Raw genomic sequence first — 19892 nt, 5'->3', positions numbered from 1 at the left:
TTGATGAACAACAGGTTAGAGACATCAAATAAAATATCAGAAGGAATTTCTATTAACAGAAACAAACATGATTTTAAGTGTCATCAAGACGCTTTCCACATGCACCAATCAGCAGAGGATTGACTATATCTGAAAACTCCATTGAATCATATACATATTTGCATTGGAAATGGGATAAATCTAAAGCCATAATTTCCAATACATCATTGGCATTGGAAATGAGATATAGCAAAATAACCAGATCACCATATAGGCTGAAATGCCAAAACTATTTTATGAAAATAGCTGTTCATATGAATGTTTGCATTGTACATATGTATCATAGATACAACATGAAATTGAAATTGGCCTTTACAAAGCTTCTCGTTGCTGCTTCGACTACAGCTTTTTAGCCTGACGTGATGTAAGGCAAACAAGTTATAGTGGAAGTAGCAAAAAGAAGCATGAGTAAGGGACTGCAATTGAAGTTAAAAAAAAATTAAAATAAAAATTAAAAACAAAAGGAAATACTGTTGACTACAAAAAGCAAAGCACTTACTGCTCTACTAGTACTCTTCTTGTGCACAATATCTGCTTCTTCTTTTTTTTGGGGGGGGAATATACAGCTTTGAAAAGGTATGAAAGCTCCAAAACTATTATTTTGAGATGATCCACCCGCCATTGTTAGAGAAGAGCAAATTTGATTTACACTAGTTAGTAGGTAGCTCCAATTCCCAAAGTTGCTTGCAATTTCCTAGGATAGAATGCGGGATTCAGGAAATCAGGATCATTCCAAATGTAAGTTGACATGACTGCATGTTTAATGGTCTGATGTGAAGACCTTAAACATTAAAACATCGTTCTCGAATCCAATGTCAGTCACTTCACATGCTTGGGAGTTCGAAATATGTAGAGGCATATGGTTGGCTTGACAGTTCTATGTTGAGCACTGACATCAGTTTACCTAAAATTTTCTCCCAATTTTAGGATAAGAACCTAGTTTTCCTATTTTAGCTAACCACTTTTCCTTTTCACCCACATCAGATTTCCTTTTCTAAACCCTATTTCATTTTAAATATTATTTCTTCATTCATTTTTTTATTATTTTTCTCACTTTTCAGAACACCCACTTTTCTTTATCAGTGTTACTCAGATACAGAAAACAATAGGGAAGAGATAGGTAAGCTGATGTGGGGTGTTTATTGGGTTTCCTTCCCTATTTTGTTTCTTTGCCCTATTCTAGAGAGTCTACTGCAAATGCTCCATTTTGATTAGTAGCTTTTCGCCCCCATTTTGATTCATAAGTTTTCGCCCTTAGAGGATCTATGAGCTCAAGGGCACCAATGACACACTTGTGGTAAGAAAAATCTTCAGTTGTCCCATCCATTCTTACCACTTCAAAGCAGCGCGTATTCTGATATTTAGGGTGGCAACCAACCTGTAAAAGATGGGGGAAAGAACCATTATGAAACTGTCCCAAGGAAAAGATTCAACATAAACAAATTATATGGATATAGAAATTCAGCGCACAAAAAATAGTGACAGTTTAATTAGCAAGTATTTTGGGCACAAATGCACAAATAAATTGTAGAAACACTACTTTGGGTTCTACAATTCACTTCAAACATACAAAAGAATCATTTTCATTGTGATAGCAATGAACTTTGCTAAACAAGGAAGAATTAGGCAAAGAAATCTCCTTGGTTTCCTAGTATTATTTTCCATTAAAATGGTCTCCCATTACAACTGATCAAACTCCAAATAATTGAATTTGTAAACCAAGAGAAGTCCTCATTGACATCATCTATATCACAACGACACAACCAAGCCTTTATCCCAATATTTTGGGTTGACTATGGATCCTCAACCAACTAATCAGGATCAGCCACATGTATTCTTTTCCGCAATTCTATTCTATCTAGAGTCATACTCTCATTACTTCCTTACTTGACATGTCCTTTTTCACTACTATTAATGTTTTTTTATCTTCCTCTACCTTTTTTTTGTTCTCTCAACTTGAATAAACTCTATCTTTCTCACTGTGCCTTAATTGTTCACCTCTAAACATGACCAACCATCCCAACTAACCCCCCCTCATCTTTTCATTAAAAGGCACCACCCTTATCATTATAAAAATTTCCTCATTTCATTTCAAACCTTATCTCACTTCATATTCTCAATTCCACTTCTACAACAAAATCTTAGTACCAAATTATTTGGGGTTGGCTATTGATTCTTATTTCCACTAATCTTATCATTGCAAATCTAACAGAAAATTAGGCATAGAGTACAAAAATGTTTTCAGAAAATTTTCACCAACAAAAGGGATTATTATTATTTTTTGTTTAATAAGCAATCCATTTGAAAAAAGTTTTAGCTAATGATTTCTATATTATCTAAGTTCCAAGTAATGATTTCAAACTTTAATATATATATATATATATATATATATTTTTTTTTTTTTTTTTTTTTTTTGATAAGTAAGAATGAAATATATTCGAAAGGCTGTTCTTAACATGAAAAGCACAAGGCAAACCAAAATTTACAAGAAAAGGAAAAAAGAGAAAAGAAACAGAAGAAAACCAGGCAGCAAATCAATTACAAAAGAGAAGAAAGCTAAGAAAAGAAGGGAGAGAAGCACTAGTCGTGAGTCCCCATGCCCAAGATCAGTCAAATAGAGTTCCACTAAAAGAAACATCTGGTCTCCGGAACTATCCAAGTCCAAGTCCTTAAAAGTCTGTTGATTCCGCTCCTTCCAAAGACACCATAGTAAGCACAACAAAACTAAATTCCAGATATTAGAAAAATGCTTCCCCAACCAATTCCACCAGCCAAAAAGCAGATCTAGAATCATTCTAGGTATGACCCACAAAAATCCAAAAGATGTAAAAACAAAACTCCACAACCAATGAGCCATCTCACAATGAAGTAGTAAGTGATCCACCATCTCCCCACAGCGACAACACATAATGCACCAATCCACAAAATCAATACCACCCCGTCTCAGGTTATCACCCATGAGGATCTTATTCCAAGCTATAGACCAAACGAGAAAGGAAACATGCCGAGGAACCTTAACTCTCCAAATACCTTTCCAAGGAAAGACAATAGAGGGGAAATCTCGCCATTTGTTATAAAACAACCGGATGTCAAAATACCCACTAGGCTTCAACTTCTAGCTGATCCAGTCTCCAACATCCATTAAAGGAATATTAGCTCCCAAGATACAAAGAGAGTTTGCCCCTTCATCTATCTCCCAATCATTAAAGTCCTGAATGAAACAAACATCCCAACTTCTTCTCTCCTCCGCCCCCAGCCTTGTCAACGAAGATTCTACAGAGGCCTCCCTGTCAGTAGCAGTAGCAATACCATACAGCCTCAGGAAAGTCTGTTTAAGAGGTTGATCCCCACACCACCCTATTCCCCATCCCAACAACAAACTGAGTATTTTTGCTAAAATCCTCCCAACCCATTCGAATACATCTCCATAAACCACACCCATGAACTCCCCTACCCAACTTAGAAGTCTATCTCCCCACTCTTCCCCAAACTTTGAAGCTACCACCCTCCTCCTTATAGCTAAACCATCGTTGGCCATAGGCGCACAAACTTTATCCCATCTTACCAAATGAGTCTTGCTGTCACCCCACATAAAGTCCATTTGCAACTTTTCAATTCTATTAGCCACATGAGTAGGAATGAACAGCGCTAAAAAATAAGGAGTCTTAGGAAGACTAGATAATGTACTCTTAAGCAGCGTCAATCTACCCCCCCTAGACAATTACAGCTTTTTCTACCCGGCCAACTTTCGCTCAATTTTTTCTAGAATAGGATTCCAAACTGAAGGTGATTTATGAGAGGCCCCCAACAGCATGCCAAGATAAGACATGGGCAAACTTCCAACCCTACAACCCACTATCTCAGCCAAGGCATGCAAATCATTTACCTCCCCTATTGGATGGAACCATTTCACTCTTCTGCACATTGATCTCTAAACCTGTCACAGTCTGAAAACAAAGTAACAACAGCCCACATCGTTGGCCATAGGCGCACAAACTTTATCCCATCTTACCAAATGAGTTTTGCTATCACCCCACATAAAGTCCATTTGCAACTTTTCAATTCTATTAGCCACATGAGTAGGAATGGTGAACAGCGCTAAAAAATAAGGAGTCTTAGGAAGACTAGATAATTTACTCTTGAGCAGCGTCAATCTACCCCCCCTAGACAATTACAGCTTTTTCTACCCGGCCAACTTTCGCTCAATTTTTTCTAGAATAGGATTCCAAACTGAAGGTGATTTATGAGAGGCCCCCAACAGCATGCCAAGATAAGACATAGGCAAACTTCCAACCCTACAACCCAATATCTCAGCCAAGGCATGCAAATCATTTACCTCCCCTATTGGATAGAACCATTTCACTCTTCTGCACATTGATCTCTAAACCTGTCACAGTCTGAAAACAAAGTAACAACAGCCAAACATGAAGGATGAAGGATTTGCACCACTTCTACATCACAAAACAGAATAGTATCATCTACAAACAAGAGATGTGAAACACATTCCCCACCACCCCTCCTACCATCAGCTTTAAAACGACGGAGTAAGCCAGCACCATCCACTCTTTTCAACATTCTACAGAAAATCTCAATCATAATCAAAAACAACATGGGAGATAATAGATCCCCTTGACACCTATGTTGCACGGACACGGACACGGATACGGACACGACACGGACACGGACACGAGGATACGGCAATTTTTGAAAAATAAGGACACGACACGGCGGGGATACGGCGGTTAAATAATTAATTAAATTTTATATTTAGGATATTTTTTAATATTTTTAGACATAAAATACGTTTATGTCTAGAATTTAAATTATATCAGAATTATAAATAAGTAAACTAACGCCAAAAATAGTACAATAATACACATAAAATATTTAGAGTACAAATCAAAAGTATAAATATGTTAAGTTCAAATACTAATACTAAAAATAATAGTCAAAATAATAATATAAATTATTTTCTTTTGGACCAATGGCATATCAAAGAAATCATGACTGACATATGGTACTCAATAGTTAAAATTTGAAATTGAATGTTTGAAACTGGCTTTCACGTGGGGTTGGCAGAAGACCCACAAAACAAAGAGGAAATATAAAAAAATATTAGAAAAGTTAAAATGAACGAAAAAGAAAAAGAAAACGTAAATGAAGCAGAAGAAGAAGAAGGCATCTGGGTGAGAGAGCAAAGAGAAAGAAAAAGAAAAAGAAGCAGAAGAAGAAGAAGAAGAAGAAGAAGAAGAAGGAGAGAGGAGGAGCTCGCCGATCGGCCCGATCTAGCTCCGGCAAGCGACGGAGGGCAGCGGCAGCAGCAGCAGGCAGAGGTCAGAGGTCAGACATCTGTGATTTTTCTTTTTTTTTTTCACTGCTAGCGTGTCGGAGCCGCGTCGGAGCCGTGTCGGCGGCGTGTCGGAGAAGCGAAAAAAAAAAAAAAAAAAAAGAGACTCGCCGGACACCGGAATCCGACGAGTCGTACCCGTTCCGGTGTCCGACACGTGTCCGACACCGACACGACGCCAAAAATGGCGTGTCCGTGCAACCTAGCTTGACACAATCCCCTAGAACTACCAAAAAAATCAGCTGGAGACCGATTGATCAACACAAAGAACTGAACCGTGGATATAACAGTGCAGATCCACTTACACCACTTCTCCCCATAGCCCATTCTCTTCAACAAATCCAAGAGAGCCTCTCAATTCACATGATCGTAAGCTTTCTCAATATCTAGCTTACAAATGGCCCCCAAAACCCTACTCTTTCACTCGACTATCAACACATTCATAAGAACCAAAATCAAGGATTTGTCTCTCGCCCACAAAACTATTCTAAGACTTAAAGATCTACTGATCTAAAACCACTCTCAAACGATTTGCCAAAACCTTAGCCAAGATTTTATACACTCCCCACCAAGCTAATAGGCCGGGAATCTCTGATATTGGAGGCGTCATTCTTTTTTGGAATTAAAGCGACGAAAGTAGCATTAAGAAAATTTTCAAACTAATAATGATGAAAAAACTCTTCGAAGACAGCTAAAACGTCTTTCTCCACTACTCTCCAACAATGATGATAAAAAGCCATGGTAAAACCATTCGGACTTGGAGCTTTGTTCCCTTCCAAGTCTCTTACAACCTGAAAAATCTCCTCTCTCTCAAACTTCCTTTCAAACCAAAACCTCTCCATATCCCCAAGACTATCAAACTCTAAACCCTCAACGAAAGGCCTCCACCCCTTTGGCTCCTGATACAAAGTTTTATAAAACTGTACCACATGAGCAGCTACCTCAGATTCCTCCTCATAAGCCATCCCATCCACCTCAGATTTCTAACTTTAATATCTATGCACAATAGGTTATCAATTCCAGGTAATCAATCATCACAGAACAATGTTCACTATATAAACTTGAACACCCAGCACTGCTGAAAAAGCTTATACATTTACCCGTAATGATCTTTGGGAAAGGATCCCCTCCCAATTTTAATCCAGATGTAAGGCATTTAGCATTTAAAAAATCCAATTATCTTTAAAAACCCATGTAAACAACACAAAATCATAATTTTTCAAACTGTAATATAAATAAAATAAAATAGAATATATAAAAATAAATAAAAAAACAGAATTCTTTTTTCCCTGTTACAAGTTTAAGGCACTCACACAGGATTGAAACCATGGCTAATTCTCCACCCCTTGTTTATGGAAGGAGGAGATGCCAATTAGTTAAGGACCAGCTGGCAAAGAAGCAGAAATATTTCCAAAACTCAAGGTTTATATTACCTATCAAAAAAAAAATATTTATATACCTTTATGTCTTGAGCTCCAATTCCAATCTTTTCATCCCTCCGAGGATGAAAATATAAAGCCATCATCAAAGTTGACTTGTCTTTTTCATTTAACCTGTGATCAATGGGATACCTACAACCAAAACAGGAATAGTCCTTCAGGAACTCCCACCCTTTTCAAAAAATCATATGAACACACTAAAGCTACAAGGGCAGTCATTCAACAAGGTATCATATTAATGTTGAAAAACAAAGCCCTAAAAATAATGTGATTTAAAATTAATATTAGGTACAACCCTTAACATGCATGCTAGAAAACCTATTCACACCTAAAGCTATTGTCATTCAAATAGAGAACTTGCTGCTACAGTTTGTGATAATGCCATCAATTTTTGAGATAATTGTTCAAAATTCAAATAGATAACTTCTTGGGCAGTTTAGCATATTCTTAGCAACTCAAAGGTATTCAAAACCAGTTAAATTTAGAGTGGAATGTCATTCAGCTTGCATGTTGGCAAGGGAACCTTTATCAACTATATATTTTAGATTTTACTGTATGAATTGATTACTGCCTTAGGCTTGCATCAATTCAGTACCTCTATATCAATTATTTGGGTTCTGCATGTTTATAATGGAGATGTCATAATATACTCAGAAAACTTGATTGGCTATGCATATTTAAACTAGATCGATTATTTTTTATTATAGTTATCTTGATAGTAATATTGTGTATTGAACCAAATACTTTGTTCTAACATTTCAGATGTTTAAATTCTGCTTAAATTGATTAACAGCTACACCAAGCCTTTGGCTCTGCCCTTTTTGGGTTTGTTGGCAGGTTAATTAATTGATAGTTGTGTACCCTAGCATAGATTATATTCTTTAGTAATATATATTTTTTCAAACGATTACAAAGACCACTTCTTAAAGTTTGAATCCCTTGTGTGGTGTTTCATATGGCACTATATACATTCATTGTCTTCTTTATATGCATATGTCATATTTACAGAGAGAACTCTTGTAGAGAGTGTTGTCTCTGGACCTGCAGCATCATTAAAATACTTGAATTTGTACAGAGAAATTAAATGCACATGATTATGCTGTTGTTGTCCAGGGTGAGTACCCTCATGATTCATATGGGAGGTTTTCTATCACTGATTCCAAATGAAAAGTTGTTGTATGGTAAACAAATGCATTGTTGGGTTGATCAATGCTCCAAACTGGGCGGAGTGAGGCACAGGAACTGTTTGACTAAATGCCTCACTGATCAAATGCATGTTTTTTGTTGATGTCAATGACAGACCAGTCCTGATGGCAATGGCATCCAAGCATTTTCCTTAGTAACACAAAAATCCTGAAGTAGCACTCACTTAATGTGCATATCTTTTGTCTTTCTAAGAAACCGTTTAAATCTATTTTTATCTTGAAAGTTTAAATACAGTCACTTGATTTATAGTGCCTTTAATGTGGTTTGAGGGGGTTCACTTTCTGAGAATACAAAAAGAAGCCCATATTTTGCAACTATAATAGTGTCTTTATATCAAAAATGCCACAGTTATAGATCATTCTTGAAATGCTTTCTATGCTTGATTTACGACAAGAACAGAAGTATTTGTTTTTGCACCTCTTAGCTATATTGTTTAGTTGGAGGACAATAAAATGATTTGTATCCTGGTTATTAATTGATATTTTTGGATTCTCTATATTTTCTATTATCATTTTAGGGGTACAGACCAGTAAACAGCTAGCTTTAACTCTTGATAGCCTAATAATAGCCTTAGTGCCTTACCCAATTTGGTGAAGCTTGTCTTGCATAGTTAACAAAATTAAAAATTTCCCACTCACTTAAATTCAATGCTTATTATTGTTACTTTGAACACTTTAACAGGAATGGCCGATGGGATGAGTAATTTAGTTATACGCTTAAAGAGAAGGTGTAGAATTTATGAAAATTATTGTTGCCATAGCTACATCTATCATGTCTGTTATTACAGCTTGATATAATGAAAATATTATGGGTAATAGAGCCAATACATGATTGGGATCAAGAAAGTAAATGTTTCTAAAATTGTTTGTGCTGGGTATACACGTGAGTGAAGTCCCACATTAAATATTAAATGATGATGAGAAGAATTAGTGTTAATATAACATAATTAAGCACATACCTATTGGGCTTAGGCCTTTTAGGTTAAAGTATGTCTCTATATGTTATATTAATTATTCAAATAAGCTCCCAAGTTGTTTATCTCCCCAACAAGTGGTATCAGAGCCCATGGTGGTGTGAGGCAAAGGTGGCAAGGTTATCAAGGTCCCTTTCGCAATTGGAGTGGGAAGGGAGTGTGTGTACTTGAAGCCCTTTCACAAATGGAGCAAGGCGGGTCCCACGGTATATTGCACCAAGCAAGCCCAAACAATCTTGAAAAAGACCCAACAAAGGAGTATTATTGCCAATTGTGCTATAAAGCGGTGAGGTTCAAGGTTCCCATGGTAGATAAAAGACGTACGAGGTTAACACATGAAGGCCCATGGATGACGCACTAGCGAAGAAAAAAACTCATTAGACAAAGGGAAGTGAGTAGGACTTGTTCATAGCTCACGAAAAGGCAGAGACTCACACGTGAGGGGCAGATTGTTGGGTATACACGTATTAGTGAAGTCTCACATTGAATAATGATAAGAAGAATGAGTGGTTAATATAACATAATTGAGAACATACCTATAGAGTTTAGGCCTTTTGGGTTAAAGTATGTTTCTATATGTTATATTAATAATTCAAGAAAACTCCCTGAGGTGTTTATCACCCCAACAATTTGTATGATGGAAGTGAGGTTGACTGCATTAAACAGTTGCAACTTAAGCAAGAGTGCATTTATGAATTTATGTACAAAATTCACATGAGAATGGTGGGTTGGTTCAGTCAAAACAAGTCACTATTGAAGAAGCTGATGCAATGTTTTTGTAGTCAAATTTACATGTATCATTCCAAGGAAACAGTAAGCTGACAGTTTAATTGCGTTTTGCACACAATATGCAATGATCAAAATAAGAAAGGACTACTTGAAATACCATCCATGTCTTCTTCGCTGTTCCGACCAAGATAAGTGGAAACAGTTTGAGGTACTTCTAAAAATAAAATTCTTAAATATTTTATTTTAGGCTAAAATGCAAATTGCAACCTCTAAGTTTAGCTGAAATGCATTTCAAATATCTAACTTTATTTCTGTTTAATTGAGTCCTCTAAGTTTCAAATTTATTCAATTCAAGCCTTCAATCTAATTCCATTAAAAATTTGCTGTTAATAAAATAAAAAAATTACTTATTTTTCGAAAATTATTTTTAGGCTAAAATGCAAAAGTCACCCTCTAAGTTTCACCAAAATTCATTTCAGTCCACTAACTTAGCTTTCAGTCAATTCAATCCTATAAGTTTCAAAAGTGTTCAATCAAGTCCTTCCGTTCGATTTTGTCAACTTCACAGTTAGTTTTATATTTTTGTAATTATTTTTTTGTTTAAAAATCCATAAGAATTATAAAAATTATATTTTGAAGAAACAAAAATTTTAAAAATAGAAATCCTATATCTCTCAGATTCTTCTTCTTCTTCTTCTTCTTCTTCTTCTTCTTCTCTCTCTCTCTCTCTCTCTCTCTCCTTCGAAGCTTCATTCATGGCCGACCACCAAGGTCAGCCGCTCTCCTCTCCTCACCGGTCACTATAGTGGCAGTGGTCCTCTTTCTCTTAGCTCAGTTCGACTGGGCCTCTCCCTCTCTGTGTTTTCTCATCAAAGTTCGACTGGGCCTCTCTGTGTGTTTTCTCATCAAACCTCATTGGACTTCCAACCCACAACTGGGCTGTTGTGTTTAGTCTTTTTTTGATTGGTTTCAGAGGATTTCAGATTTGGTGAATAACCTGATCTGAGTCTCTTTGGATTCAACTATTTAATCTGGGTCTCCTTGGATTATCTCTCTCCCTGATCTAATTTGGGTTTTCAAGTTTGATTTTTAGTCAAATCTGTTCTTATTCTGATTTTGTTTGTAAAAATCAAATAACCCCAAAATCGAAAAACCCAGAAACATTGTTTCCTTGTTGAATATATAATCTTATAAACATTGTTTGTGGGTAGCGAATTTGTAAATTGTAGGTGGTAGTGATAGTTGATGTTAGATCCCTTTGTTCGTGTTTGCTGTGATCTTTTCTGAATTTGTATATTTAAATTTTGTATTTGGATGCAATTTTTGGTTGTGATCAATGTAAAAAAATTTGTTGTTCATGTACCGGGTTTGTGGAATTCATGTACTGTGTTTCTGAAATTTCTTAATTTAAATATTTTTAAAATTTTGTAGTTTGGTTTTCTGCATCTTTTAATTTAAAAAACTGAAAATAAACATAAAATTGCACTTAATGGTAGGACATTAACAGAAGTTAGTGAAATACCTATATTGAACAATTTTAAAACTTAAAAGGACTGAGTTGACTAAAAGCAAAGTTAGAGGACTGATATAAATTTTGGTGAAACTTAAAGGGTGGGTTTTGCATTTTAGCCTTATCTTTATTAATTTTATAGATATTTTTTATGTAGAAATCTTATTTTATTTATTTTTTAAAAATGTTTTTTTATTAGTTAATTGTATACTTAATGGCAATTTTTTAACGAAATTAGACAAAATGCCTAAATTGAATAAATTTGAAACTTAAAGGACTCAATTAAACAAAAGTTAGTTAGAGGACTTAAATGGATTTCAACCAAACTTAGAAGGTACAATTTGCATTTTAGCCTTTATTTTAATTAGAGTTCTCGTTGGTACTTATTTAAGTATTTTAAGTTTTCTTAACGTTGATTCTCAAAAAAAAAAAAAAAAAAAAAGTTTTCTTAACATTGTTTAGAATTGTATTGGAGCACTTGATGGAACTCACGTTCCAGTAACTGTGTCAATTGATGACTGACTTAGATATTGAAAGAGAAAGGGTGGTCTTCCAACTAATGGGTTCTACATCTGACTCACGAGATTTGCAAGATGCTTTACATAGGAATAACGAGTTTCATGTTCCAAGTGGTAATTGATTAACATGCACCCTATCTTGTGGATGCAGGCTATACTGATGGTCTAGGTTTTTTAGTACCTTATCAAGGCACCAGATACCACCAAAAAGGAATGGGCTGGAAACAACCTAGAAAATTCTAAAGCACTATTTCATCTTTGTCATTCTGTTGCAAGGAATGTAATTGAGAGGGCATTTGGAATGTTAAAACAACGGACCAGTATATTGTGCACATTCAACATCAAAACAAAAATTAGAATTATCAATGCATGTTTGATACTTCATAATTTCATTGGAGTCTAGCAACATGATGGCCCTATTTTTCAAGGCCAGGATCTATGATTTTTGGCTTCTGTGGATGAGGAGTTATTAAGCCAGTCAACAATAGAAGAAAGAGTAAATAATTCAGATGATAGGATTACATGTGTTCAAGCTATTGATGAATGGGTGACATTTCGTGATACTTAGCATTGGAGATGTTTAATGATTATCATCAGCAAATGGTTTTGTGAATACTTTGTAGGTTTTTGTAGGCTAGTTTAGTTAAAACTCTTAGATATTTTTAGGACTTCAATATGCTTTTACTTTGTATATTGTTAATATTATCAAGAAATAATGTCAATTGAATAAATTTTTCATCTTGTATTTAATTCATATTTGGTGTCTTTTGCAATCCTTTAGTTGCTTATTTATTTCTTTTTACTCCAACCTTAAGCAAAGATGAGTTTCAATAAAATGAATTGTAAGGACTTTACAAATTCTGTTTATGTCCAAACTTTCAATTTACTATTCCCATCATTTTAAAATTTCTACAAAAATTAGAGCCAAACAAGGAACTTCATAAATGATGGGGATGTAAATTCCATCATTTGTGAAATTCTGTGAATGTCCCAAATTATTCATCCAAACACACGGTTAAAGAGCATATCATTTAATGTATTGCCTTTTAAATAAAAAGGTACAAGTTTCCAAAACTACCATTATTAAGTTCAACTCAAATGAAAGAGTATTGACTTATTAAATAAACACCCAAACGGTAAGTTAGGATTGTTGACTATTCAAAGAGGACTTCATTTTGGGACACCTAAAATGGAATACAGAGGAATAATAATTAGGGATGGAGGGAGTATTATTTTCAGGATTTTTTTGCGTAAATTGAACTCCTTCCCTCTAGATCAAATAAATATTGATATTAAATACACCCCAATGCTCTTTGCTGAGGGAAATAAATACACCCTAAGAACTTCAGTTACTTGAATCTTAAAATATCATTTATTTGATATAAAGACAATTTTTTAAAGAAATAAAATCACATTTCAGTATGAGTCTTACAAGCTAATGCCATAACTTGAAAAGCAAGAAACAACATTCTTGTTTATAATCCCGTAGAGCAAGGAAAGAATGGAAAATTATGAGTAATATATTAGTAACAAATTATGACTAAAATATTAATAAGAAGCTAATTAAAGTAGTATGACAGATTACAATGAAATGAACAAAGCTAAAAGAGAGGAGAATCATATGGATATTTTGACTTACTTGTGCAATATAACCTTCAATGAATGGGAAAGATTCTGAATATCGTTTGATGTCAAACGACTTTTTAAGGATTTAGATATGCTTTCCAACATTTTCAGTCCTTTTGTTGCAAGACCACCATACTTGTAGATGAACTGAGTACCAGATTTGTCAGACATACTATTGCAAACAAAAGGTGTTTTGATCTTCACATTCTGCTTATCAGAACTAATTTGGCTACCCAGCATGTTATAAACATCTACAGGCTTTGCAAGCTCAAGTCCCTGATATATAATAATTGGAATTGAAATGATTAGATCATTAAAAGACAGAAGATAGAGCTATGAAAAAAAAAAAAAAAAATCTGCCACCACCCCCCCCCCCTTCTCTCTCTCTCTAAAAGAAAAAAAAAATTAATATGAATCAAATATATCATTGAACATGAAAACCGACAAACATGAGGGGTTAGTAATAAAACCTGAAAGAAATTTTTTTTTTTTTGATAGGTAAGAAATATATATTCAAGAAACTGCTAGATGCCAAAAAACACCAGCAAACCTATTATTTTGAAAACAATAAAACAGCTTGATTTTAATGCGTGTTGACAGAAACCAATGTTCAAATGTATAGAAGTTCAGTTCATCTCAACAAAACTTGTCAACCAGATCCATCACAACTCCATCAAATGTACTCCATGAAGTCCTTGTTTAGCACCCCAAAAACAATGCAAGAAAGAAAAATGACGAAGAAAAGGAAAGATAAACCTATTATTAATATAATGGGGTCTCCACACACTCATATGTTAACCATACACTGATATGCTGCATTTGGATGGGATCTTTAAAATTTCAAGGTTTTTACATTATGGGGAGACAGGATTTTCCAACATTTATTAGAAGCATCACCAGCAAGAACAACATAATATCTACCTTTGCAGAATAAATAATATCAAAGTGGCCTCCCGTCCCTGTAGAAGGAACATTTCCCCATGCCAATGCATCGAGATTTCCTTTAAGACCGTCCACAGCTCCAGCCTTAGCAGCTTTAATAAAGCAAGCACCAGGGTTCTGCACAAAAGAACCAAATAACAAGTATGGATTAGATGGCTATAGATTATTCTCTTTATAATGAATAATCATGACAATGCCAAAATAAAGACAAACATGTAGGAGAACTAACAGATAAGCATGCTTGCATGAAGGGTGATGAGACAGATGCATGTTCTCTTTGTTGTGCAATGCCTCTTGCATTCAAGGCAACAAACTCTCCTGTAGCTGATAGACTATCTGCGACAAGAAGCAAATGCTGAGGAAGAATAGACTTGCCAGTATCAGATATCGCAGACTCCAAACTCTGCACATGTAAAGGCAGAGCAATAGTTAAAAATAAGTGACAATTTCCATGATTGAAATGCAATACCACACCCTTGCAACAATCCCAAAAAAAAAAAAAAAAAAAAAATCTTAGCAGAGAGAACATACATTGAGAAAATATTGCCATCCGGCGTCTATTCCATACGCCATAGAGAAATCATGAATATTATCTGGATGACTACGTGACCAATCGACCATATCCATTATTTGTACACAGTAATTCTTAAGTAAACTCCAGAGATTTGTTCTAACAGAGTCTCCTGACATAAAAACTCTTAAGTAGAGTTCACCAGAAGAACCATGATGACATCTTGATACTTTAGACCGATCATTCCATAAAATATCCACCTTCTTGATCTCTGGGAATCCTAAAGAACATTTACAAAGTGTGGAAATAAGAATTAATAAATCAAATCAAGAAAAATGACAAATTCGCAAAACAATAAATACATCAAGCATATGTATAATCTATAACAATGGAACAGTGAAGCAAGATAAGATATGCACTACCAACCTTTAATAATTGTTCCAAGAAGGAAAGGTATGATCACGCCTCTAACTGTATCCAATTGTAAGGAATTCTTGTCATTTTCAGCTATTGTAACAGTGATGCAAATTGTATCATTACCTTCCTTTTGTGTCTCAAAACAGTCCCTGTCATTTAATCAACAAAGTCCAAAATGAATTACTGCCCCAAATATACTCATGAAACAGTAGCTGTAGTATGTGCCAAAACAAGCTTGTAGCTCATGCGTTTCACAAGATTTCTTTTTTAATAGTTTTATGTATTTAGTCTCAAACTATATGTTATTCAAGCTTAACAAAAATAAATAACTAATGAATTTTATTCAAGGTAATAACATTAAGTGCTTAACAAGTTGTTTGTACATGAAAATAATAAGCAAATGTTAAAAAGTCAATACCCAAATAATATTCAGTTTTTGAATTGGATAAAGTAACAATAAGAAATATGCATTGAACCAACATTTTCCGATTCTTGTTTCTTCAAAAAGGGTTATGGTTAAGTAATTATCTACAACGGAAAAATTTGATCCAATCCAAGAACAATCATTTGTATGATTATTAGCTGTATATTTTTAAAATCTATAAATTAGCATGACTCACGTCAAAATTTCATGATAAGATTGTGTTAATCTAACTTAATCAATGAGAACATTAATTGATTCTCAAAATCTCTATAAACCTTCCAAAAAAAAAAAAAGAGAAACGTGGCACAATAGGGTGCAACCACAATTTGGAGACCCTGCTTCACCCACACACGCATATGTATATATGTACAGGTATATAGACTTCCAAATATTTACATGTATTTATTATAGATAAAGTTAACTTTGAAGTACAAATGAAAAAGAAATCTTGAAAAGGCAGAGGATTGAATATTCACTTTGAGACATCTAAAGTGACCTAATAAAGAGAGTTATTCAGAGCGAGTGCTGTGGCTACATTCCATGACGAAACACTAAATTTTTGATGCATGACATCTAAAGCTACCTAACAGAATGGCTTTCCTCTAGGCATGTTATTTTAAGGATGTTTTCTGCTAGGATCCATAGTAGAGACACACGAATGTTACTATCAGCATAGTTATTACCGTATGCTTTACATGTAAAAGTATAAAACAGCCATGCAGCATTTTGTTCTAATAAATTCTGTTCAAATTTATAATTTTACTAGTGGATGTCCTGTGCAATTCTTGAGTACAATATTGTCCACGTATAATATTTATTAGGTAGTATTATATTTGAGAATAAGTTAAAATTATTACATGTTATTAAAAAGAGAGCAAAAGGTAAATTATTATGATAGATATAATTTAGTATATGAACATATTGTTTGAATGAACTCAAATATTTAATTATTTTGACCAACTTAACTGCATAATTATTTTCAATTTTTTTTGTTGCGTGTATTATTAAATTTGCTTTTGTGTTTTTCTGGTTTTTGTTTCAATTGTTGCAAAAGCAACTAAACTTGAGCAGGAATGCTAGTTTTTTTTAATATAAATCTTAGAAAAATAATCATATAAATTACCAAGACCCTAGTCTCACCCAAATTTAAATCCTTTCTCCCTCCCAACTTATTGTGAGCAGAAATAAAAAATAAAAAGAATAATATAAATTCCCTTCTAATATTAATGTTTAGTACACATATAAAAAAATAAAAAAACTAATACTTAGACATGAATGCATGTACCTTGTTAAACATATAATTAACAACAACAAAAAAAGTACCTTATTACTATTATTTTTTGCTAAAAAGAAAAGAATGATAAAAATAATTCAACAGATGATTAAAAGTTTTGTTAAGGTGGAAGGCAAAATGAAAGAGTATTCTATTTTCTTTTCAAGCAATTCACCTGATGGTGAAATCTTAGGCTATTGCAGTTTGGAATTAAACATGTGGAACTAAATTATTAGTTGGGAACATTGGATAGAATAATCTAAGCTTAAAAAAAAAAAAAAAAAAAAAAATCCTCATTGGTAACTATAATTAAATCTTTTAGTCACACAAAAGAAGCAGCTTACTTGCTTGTTATTTGCAAGTCAGCACAATTCGATTTTAATTCCTTTCTTGAAGAGTTACACTTCTTGTCAAGGGAATTGATAATTGTATGCACTTCTAATCCTCTTCTCTTCACAATTTCCTGAAAGAAAATATATTTATTCTTCATATCTTGGACTTGCATAAAAGTAGAAAAGATTTGGATTTCCAAATTTACTACCTTGCATATATGAAAATGGCAAACCCATGGACTGAAATGTGTCTTGCTACAAGTCTGTGGAGAAAAGCTAATATACACAGAATCACATAAATTAATATTAAAAGAACAAAAAAGTAATATTATTAATACAAAACATAAAACAGGAGATAAGCAAATAAGAGAGAAATGGAAACTAACATTATCATGACAGTAGACACAATATCTGAAAATATTAGCCGCTCCAAATGATTCTTAACTTTTAAGGCCCCATACTCAAAACCATGCCTCCGTCTTGCAAGTTTATTGGACAAAAATACTGACAAAGTCCTGTCAGCATTACGTTTTCTCGTACCACACTCCAGAACATTCTGTACAATTAAACCACATCACAAAAGAATTACAAAAATTATCAAAACACACAATTTTTTTTGATAGATAAGAAATATATATTACGAAAAAAAAAAATTCATCAAAAAATGCGGAATGGATTCCCTTGAAGTAAAACCCCACGCCCTTGACCAATCAAACAAAGTGCCAGCAAATAAAGCTAGTAACTTGTCCCCAGGAAGCACCAAATCTTAAAATATGAGATTATTGTACTCCCTCCAAATAATCCACATAACACAATGTGGTACCAAATTCCAAATATTTGAAGAGTGTTTTCCAAACCAATTTCTCCAATCTGCCAATAAATCAATAACCCTCTTGGGTAGAACCCAAGTAATGCCAAACAATCTAAAAGCAAAACCCCATAACCTAGACACCTCTCCACAATGCAACAGGAGATGATCAACACAATTTTAGATGCATTTAAACAACTAAAACATGATGTCACGTTATTTTGAGGATTTATTAATCCAAAAATGCATACAGACCAACAAGGAACCAAGATAATGAAAGTCCATAGACAGGTCACACCCTACTTCCACTGAATAAAGAAACAACACACTACTAGATCACCTGGCTACATTGACCAGTAACCAAGTCATGTAGAATCTGGATAACCACAATGCATGATACATGAAAATAAACCTAGTATGCAGCTTTTGTAGGGTGATTAGAAAACCTGATAGAATGAGATAAGCTAATTTTGTATGACAGATTCTGTAGTATGCAGCACATTATTTGAGTTTCTTACATTACATTAAGAAACTCAGGGAAAGATCCCATTAAGGGTATAAAATCACGTGGTTTCTGATTTATTTTCATTAATATATTGATATTGATGGCCTCTTCCATTAAAGTATGTGTTTTCCATTTACTATGGACCACTTAATTATAATAGGTTTCAGTTTTGTAATTTTGGCGCTTTCTTTTATATAGATAACACTATTTAACTTTTGAGCTCCAAAACAGATCATTCAACAACAGATAAACACCTGACCATCAACCCCTAGCCCCAAAATTTATCAATCAGGATAATAAATTAATAGAGCCCTTCTCTTGGAAGAAAAAGTTATAAACGGAATTCTATCATAAGGTTTCCTTACTGATACAATCTCTGGAAGTCTGCATATGAGCCCTTGCTTCCAAAGCCATTCTAAATGACCTCAATTAGTAGAACAAAGGGCCAAGGGTGACGCACCAACAATCTGTCCTAGCAACTATAAGTGATAGAAGAACTAAGTTGGTTAGAAACAATGGCACTAGGCTTTCAACTCTTCAAGAAACACTTCTTGGATTTCAAAACACATTGTATTATTCATCATCTACTGAATTACACACAAGAGAAGGTATCTATACATGAATTACAAGGCTAGGACCCCAACTAACTAAGCACATGGCTGATTTCATCTTGCAACTAACTTTCTAACAGAATTTTGTTATTGCAGCCAGCTCACAATTTAGTTATAAGTGCCTATGCTTATCAACACTCTTACTTATCACTTATAGTACAACAACATATTACTAACTAATCAAGACCTAAAATGCCTGCTGCTGGCTGGAACACACTGAATGCACTGCCGGACTGAAACAACTCCACATAAACTCGTTACCTCATTTTTTCTTCAGTCTATTGGTGATGTGAGAAACCCTACAAGTAGCAGAATGTTCCTTGATATATATATATATATATATATATAAATAATAGCTAATAAAATATTCATAGATATTAATGAAAATAAAACGGAAAGCGCATGATTTTATGCAACCAGGTCCATATAATCCATCTTTCAGGTTAGGCAGAATTTGGCACCCTACTATAAGTCAGATTTAAAGATTTGTTAAGCTAGACAACGGACACAAATTTAGCTACATAATTAAAGATGACACTAAGAAGGTTGATACAATACAAGTGTGATGCTCCTTTTGCCACACATTTAAGGGCAGAGTAAAAATAACAAGAAACTCAAATCTTTTAAAAAATATGTAAGACATGCAAAAACTAAATTGAGGCACTTAGAACAAAAAATAAGC

General features: G+C 34.1%; 1 protein-coding gene across 4 annotated transcripts in view; it reads right to left on the bottom strand.

The window, feature by feature from the left end:
* Window positions 1–250: 250 nt before the first annotated feature.
* Window positions 251–19892, bottom strand: part of LOC126709928 (DNA-directed RNA polymerase IV subunit 1) — a 42336-nt gene continuing 22694 nt past the window's right edge. For all 4 annotated transcript variants that reach the window (XM_050410298.1, XM_050410299.1, XM_050410300.1 and 1 more), the window contains 10 exons: window positions 17673–17842; window positions 17496–17562; window positions 17299–17417; window positions 15267–15406; window positions 14861–15120; window positions 14559–14732; window positions 14309–14446; window positions 13401–13663; window positions 6846–6957; window positions 251–1417 (listed from right to left, as the gene is read on the bottom strand). In XM_050410298.1, coding sequence (XP_050266255.1) covers window positions 1214–1417; window positions 6846–6957; window positions 13401–13663; window positions 14309–14446; window positions 14559–14732; window positions 14861–15120; window positions 15267–15406; window positions 17299–17417; window positions 17496–17562; window positions 17673–17842 — 1647 coding nt within the window. In that variant the 3' untranslated portion in view covers window positions 251–1213. The remainder of the gene's footprint in view (window positions 1418–6845; window positions 6958–13400; window positions 13664–14308; window positions 14447–14558; window positions 14733–14860; window positions 15121–15266; window positions 15407–17298; window positions 17418–17495; window positions 17563–17672; window positions 17843–19892) is intronic.

This window comes from Quercus robur, chromosome 12 (assembly GCF_932294415.1).
Source record: "Quercus robur chromosome 12, dhQueRobu3.1, whole genome shotgun sequence".
Classification (NCBI taxonomy): domain Eukaryota; kingdom Viridiplantae; phylum Streptophyta; class Magnoliopsida; order Fagales; family Fagaceae; genus Quercus; species Quercus robur.
This window is presented reverse-complemented; position numbering and strand designations above follow the sequence as displayed.